This window comes from Nicotiana tabacum, chromosome 23, assembly GCF_000715075.1.
Source record: "Nicotiana tabacum cultivar K326 chromosome 23, ASM71507v2, whole genome shotgun sequence".
Taxonomy (NCBI): Eukaryota; Viridiplantae; Streptophyta; class Magnoliopsida; order Solanales; family Solanaceae; genus Nicotiana; species Nicotiana tabacum.
Window position 1 is genome coordinate 107,316,867 of NC_134102.1, and position 6,296 is coordinate 107,323,162.

Below are 6,296 nucleotides of genomic sequence, written 5' to 3' on the forward strand. Positions count from 1 at the left end.
GTACGATGAAATTTAATCCATTCAATTAGCATTTGAAAATCGAGCTGAGATATAATTCTTCTGTTAAACTTTGGATCCCATTTGATTTAAAAGAGGCAAGCCACTATGGTAAATTGGTGTCTTTTATAAAATGATTATAGTCTTTTTGGAGGCTACCAAGTATTTGCACTGAAGTTCAGGGATTCACTATGTCTTTATGTTCGCCAAATCTTTAAATCCGCCGATCTTCAAGTTGGTTTCTCTTTAAGTTAAAATAATTAAGTCCTCCAAGTTGAAGTCTCCAAATTGAAATATTCAAGTCCATCAGTCTTCAAGTTGAAGTCTTTATGTTCTCTGCTCTTCAAGTTTGCCGCTCTTCAGGTTGAAATATTTAAGCCCTCCAAGTCTCCAAGTTGAAGTCTTCAAGTCTGTCGGCTTCAAGTTGAAGTCTTCAAATTCGTCGGTCTTAAAGTTGAATTGTTTAAGCTCTCCAAATCTTCAAGTTAAAGTCTTCAAGTCTGCTCGTTTTTCAAGTTGAATTGTTAAAGTCCACTCTTCAAGTTGAAGTCTGCAAAGTCCGCCAAATCTTCAAAGCTTCCAAATGTTCAAGTCAATGTCGTCAAACCACGGAGTCTTTGAGTTGAAGCATTCTAATTTTTCAATCTTAAGGTAGACATTTAAGTCCCTTTGCACCTTAAGTTGGCCTCTTCGTGGGTTTGTCCTTAAAAGAACTATAATTTTCCAATTTTAAGGTGGACATTTAAGTCCCTTTGCACCTTACGTTGGCCTCTTCGTGGGTTTGTCCTTAAAATGTACTATAACTTTCCAATCTTAAGGTGGACATTTATGTCTCTTTGCACCTTAAGTTGGCATCTTTATGGATTTACCCTTCTATATGTTGCCATGGATTTATCCTCCATATGATGTTGAGGATTTCACCATCTATTTGTTGCCATGGACTTGTACTTCGATATGCCGTATGAACCTTTGCATCCTGAAATGGCCATCGGTTTTTGGGTGGGGATGAGTACCCATCCCTTTATACCCTGAGAGTAATCTCTCCGATAGTCGGGCTACCTTGAGAGTAATCTCTCTGATAGTCGGGTCACCTTGAGAGTAATCTTTCCGATAATCGGGCCACATTGAGAGTAATCTCTCCAATAGTCGGGCCACCTTGAGAGCAATCTCTCCGATAGTCGGGCCACCTTCAGAGTAATCTCTCCGATAGTTGGGCCACCTTGAGAGTAATCTATCCGATAGTCGGGTCACCTTGAGAGTAATCTCTCTAGTAGTCGGGCCTCATTGAGAGTAATCTCTCCGATAATTGGGCCACATTAAGAGTAATCTCTCCGATAGTCGGGTCACCTTGAGAGTAATCTCTTTGATAGTCGGGTCACCTTGAGAGTAATCTCTCCAATAGTCAGGCCACCTTGAGAGTAATCTCTCTAGTAGTTGGGCCACATTGAGAGTAATCTCTCCGATAATTGAACCACCATGAGAGTAATCTCTCCGATAGTCAGGTCACCTTGAAAGTAATCTCTCCAATAGCCATGCCACCTTGAGAGTAATCTCTCTAGTAGTCGGGTCACATTGAGAGTAATCTCTCCGATAGTTGGGCCACATTGAGAGTAATCTCTCCGATAGTCGGGTCACCATGAGAGTAATCTCTTCGATTATCGGGCTACATTGATAGTAATCTCTCCGATAGTCGGATCACCTTGAGAGTAATCTCTCCGATATTCGAGCCACCTTGAGAATAATCTTTCCAATAATCGAGCAAGGATGATTACCCATCCTCTCACACCCTAAGACTGTCTTCTTCATGGTCCAACTGTCTTCTTCATGGATGGACCATCTTGTTAAACAAGAACAAATCCTTCTCGTTCAACCTATAATAAAAAAGACAAAAAAAGCAGAAAAATTAAAGAAAACAAATTACCTTTGCGCAGGCTTCCTAAACGTTAGAAGTCGAAGTAAGATCGACTTTGAGAATGCCGCGGGTTTATGCTCAATAAACATGAGCAGACGACTTTATATAAGTACTGAAAGGTGACATTGAAGGTCCTTTTGTCGATATGGGATCAGTGCTAAGGCAGCAACTACAGTTTGTCTCCAATATGGATTAGGCGTGAGTGGCTGACTTCAACAAGGAATCAAATAGCTTCCTTGTTTAAACCACGTAAAGGCTGGAGGAAAAAGCAGTCGTCGACGCGTCCAACATTAATGTGGAAACTACTCACAAATCTTTTCATATTGAGTTGCTCAGTTCTTTGCAAATGAAAGCCTATATAAAGACCAGGTGTATATTAAAATAATAGTACACTTTTTGGTCTTTGGTCACTTGACCTTAATTACGTGGAACATTTGACTTAAAGTTTCCATGAATTATTTTGTCTTATATGAGCTTATCTCTGATTTTGCTATTTGCTCACATGAATTAGTTGATTTAAATTAAGGTCTTGGCATGGATTATACACCGGAAAAAAACGATTTAATTTGAAAAGCTTGAAAATTTATAGTTTTTTATCTCTATGACAAGCGATGTGCCAGTTGCTCAAACATTTAAGCACGGTACTTCAAGCCTTGTCTTTGATAACTTGGTATTTTAACAAACCTTGAAGTACGAGACATTTGTAGGCATATAAATTTAATGAGAATTAAATTCATAAAATAATTTGGACTATACTTTAAATTAAATATATTTTGGTCCAAATAAATATTATGGGGGTAATATAATTAGATCAATTGTATATGTCCAATTTATAAGGGTTAAATAAATAAGTGTTAATCCTTTGGGCTAGCCCATTTAACTTGGCTAAAGACAATGGGCCCACTTCATTGAGCTCAATATATCATCTTCCTAGAGGCCCAGTTTGGTGCCATGTCAAATGACATGGCACGCCAAATCAAACTGAAGAGCCAATAGGATCGTGCCACGTGTCAAAATGATACAACATGCCAAGCTAAATTAAAAGGCCAATGAAATTGCGCCACGTGTGCAAGTGGCATGTTCTGGTCAATAAAATGCGGTTTTATCACACTTCAATTTGACTGGTTAGAAAGAGTGTGTTCTTATCATAACTCTTCCCTTCCACAACTATAAATAAGGGTATTCATAACTCAGAAAAGATACCAGAAGTTATAACAAGAAGCAAGAAAGAGCTCGTGGATCAAACACTGCAAATTCCTCCATAAGTTTCAAGCTTCAAGCAATCAAGTTCAAGCTCAAGAACGAAGAACAAATCAAGTTCAAGCTGAAGAACGAAGAACAAATCAAGTTCAAGCTCAAGAACGAAGAACAAATCAAGATTCAAGGAATACGAGTTCAAATTAAAGTTTGTGCTAGTTGAATTCAAGATCATCGTTCGTGATAATAACTACATATTCAAGATCAAGCTCAAAGGCCCTTGGATATATTTACTATTGGAAAGAAGAATCAAAGGATTCATAGAGATTGTACACTCATATTATTTGAAATCAAATATTACGATTGTTGCAATATCTTTCGATCTGGATTATTTTCTCGATGCAAATTTATTATCTACATCGCCCTAATATATATAGAAAATATTTTCACGACTCAATCTACATGAGTGTCCTAGAAGTACTTCAATTCCATGTCTTTACTGTTTAATATTTCTTTGTTTCATAAGCATATTCATATGAGACTGTGACCTCATCAGGAATGATCTCCATGTTAACTGCAACAGGGGTATAATCTGTTGTTGTAGTTGTTGTTATTGTCATTGTTGAACACGGAGAAGAATGCCATGAAACACAAACAACACTAGGCCGAGACTCGGGCAATTTCATCAATGGCTCATCAGGATTCATGAACACTTGCACCACTTTTCTCATTTTAGGCCGGAGAATTCTGTCGGGGTGTAAACATGCTAATCCAGTGATCAAACACCTCATAGCTTCTGCATTATCAAAATTTCCTTCAAGTTTTTGGTCCATACATTCCAATAATGCACCTTTCTCATATGAACTCCATACACATTCCACCAAGCTATTTTCTTCCATGATCCCTTTTGATCGTCGTCCACAAACCACTTCTAAAACAACCATTCCAAAGCTATAGACATCAGATTCCGGGGTAACCCTTCCTGTGTAGCTAACTTCCGGGGCTAGGTATCCTGGAGTGCCAGCCACCATTGTTGTAACAAAGTTCTCATTTTGGAGTAATCTTGCTAGCCCAAAATCACCCAAATGAGCATTATACTCGGCGTCTAACATCACATTGTTTGGTTTAACATCTCGGTGTACTATAGGATTCCCACATTCTTCATGAAGATACACTAGTGCTGATGCCAATCCTGATAAAATCTTGAATCTGGTATCCCAATCAAGAAAGATTTTGCCAATGTATTTATCAAGACTTCCATTAGGCATGTATTCATAGACTAATAGGAGTTGCTCGCGATCATGGCACCAACCTTGTAACTGCACCAAGTTTTTGTGCCTTAGGCGCCCAATTGTACATATTTCAGCCAAATATTCCTTCTCACCTAGTATAACAACCATTACATTTTATAACTACTAGGTAAATGTTAAAATTTTAATAATAGTGTCTCACATCAGGGGAACTTAATGGAAAACAAACCTTGGTTAGATGTTGCGTTGATTCGTTTAACAGCTATAGTTGTAGGAGGATCAGAAAACACCCCTTTGTAAACACTTCCAAAGCCTCCAGTTCCCAATATTTTATCTTTGCTGAAGTTTTTAGTAGCATTGGAAAGTCTCCTATAAGTAAAAATCTGTGGAGCATTGGCTGCAGTTCTTGTTAGCATTTCGATGTCCTCTTTCCTCTGAAGTCTTTCTTTTCTATCCTTACGAGCTGAAATGAGAAACGATACAGCCACAGCTAACAAGACAACCACCACAGGAATAGCAACCAGTAGAGCTATCTTTTCCTTTTCTGGATCAAGGCCATACTTTAGAGATCTTTCTGGTAATTCATACAATGTGAAATTCCAGTTAAGAACTTGATGTAACTCTGAGAAATAAGCAGTGGAAGCTGAAAATCCAACATAAGCATTATGTGGAACTATTTCTTGCATGATGATTTCTTGGCTTAGAAAGTTCACTAAAGGTTGTCCTGCATATGCTACAGAAATTTCAAGAACTTTAGCCCATCCGTCATAGTCAATCTTGATTGTTATATTTCTTCCACTCCTTAGATCAATCCCAATATCATTTAAACTTTTAACTGCCACAGGACTCTCCATATTCGTAGTCACAATAGCAACATGGTTTCCATCAATTTCGCGTTCATTTCTATATGTATCAAACTCCACAGCCAGCTGATGAAGCGCGCACCCTGCATATTAAAAGAAGAAAGTCTGAGAGGTGATGGATCAAGAATTGAAAACAACCAACTTTAAGTCCAAGTTATATATACTAGGAGCTGACTTTGAGTTGATGGATCAAGAATTCCTATAAACGAGCCATAACTATGCGGTGGGGAAGGCTTATCGTCTTGTGCAATGAGGAATGCCATTCCATCACCAGAAATGGATTGATTTGTCAAAATCCTTATAGCGAAAATGGTGGATCAATTTCTTGTTCATTTCTATATGGACTGACTAACACAAGGCTCTTCCAGCTTTATTGGATTTGTTCTGTGGCTGATCAGGTGTGAGGTTAAGAGTTTCATTAGCAGCAGTGACAGATCCCCAGCATGTTAAGTTTCTGCCATTGCTGCAACTTTCAACATCAAATGAAGGAAAAGAAAAGTTGTAGGATTCAACAAATAGAACTGAGAATTGATTAAGAAAGACTAGAAGCCTTAACATAGTTTCAAGATCTGTGTATACTCATAATTTAGAAGGAAGTCCAGCACCATATGTAAATATATATAGGTACAGGACTAAGATGCTGTTTTAGTTGATTAAGAGAATGTTCTTTCATTTTTTCTGTCTTGTTGAGGAAAGTGAAGACAAATTTCCATACAACAGTGTTTTAGTGAATTGGGAAAATAGAATTCTCTATTTTGTGTCTCTTCCTATCACATTGGGTCGTATTTTGTACCATCTCAAAGTGGAAACGAATAGATTCACGTTTTTGTCTTGCTAGCTTGAACACACAAGGAGGGATAAATATAAAATGTGATTCAAGATATTGCAAGACACAAAAGGTTAGTCTTACTGCTATTTCTTTAAAATAATTACCACATTTGATGAGATCATTACACGGGAAATTACCAGAAAGTTTCTTAACTTTCATTTTCATTTAAAATCGCGGCATCTTGGTGCAATCAGTACCATTGCCCCGTCACCTACAAGTACAAGATGTTTATACCAATTCAATTAATA

The 6,296-nt window shown here is 37.8% G+C and overlaps 1 protein-coding gene across 1 annotated transcript; it reads right to left on the reverse strand.

The window, feature by feature from the left end:
* Positions 1-3,303: 3,303 nt before the first annotated feature.
* LOC107774130 (putative L-type lectin-domain containing receptor kinase S.5) lies at positions 3,304-5,530 on the reverse strand. The gene is made up of 3 exons (XM_016593598.2): positions 5,395-5,530; positions 4,586-5,302; positions 3,304-4,490 (listed from the first exon to the last, which is right to left on the reverse strand). The coding sequence occupies exons 1-3, from the start codon at positions 5,480-5,482 to the stop codon at positions 3,610-3,612; spliced, it is 1,686 nt and encodes a 561-aa protein (XP_016449084.2). The 5' UTR covers positions 5,483-5,530; the 3' UTR covers positions 3,304-3,609.
* Positions 5,531-6,296: the final 766 nt, after the last annotated feature.

Excerpts from the sequence above, each read along its gene's own strand:
- LOC107774130 (XM_016593598.2), bottom strand. The coding sequence starts at position 5,482 with ATGGCATTCCTCATTGCACAAGACGATAAGCCTTCCCCACCGCATAGT. Across the intron at positions 5,303-5,394 it reads TCTTGATCCATCAACTCAAA|GGTGCGCGCTTCATCAGCTG; the intron begins GTCAGCTCCTAG and ends TTTAATATGCAG. Across the intron at positions 4,491-4,585 it reads CAACGCAACATCTAACCAAG|GTGAGAAGGAATATTTGGCT; the intron begins GTTTGTTTTCCA and ends TTGTTATACTAG.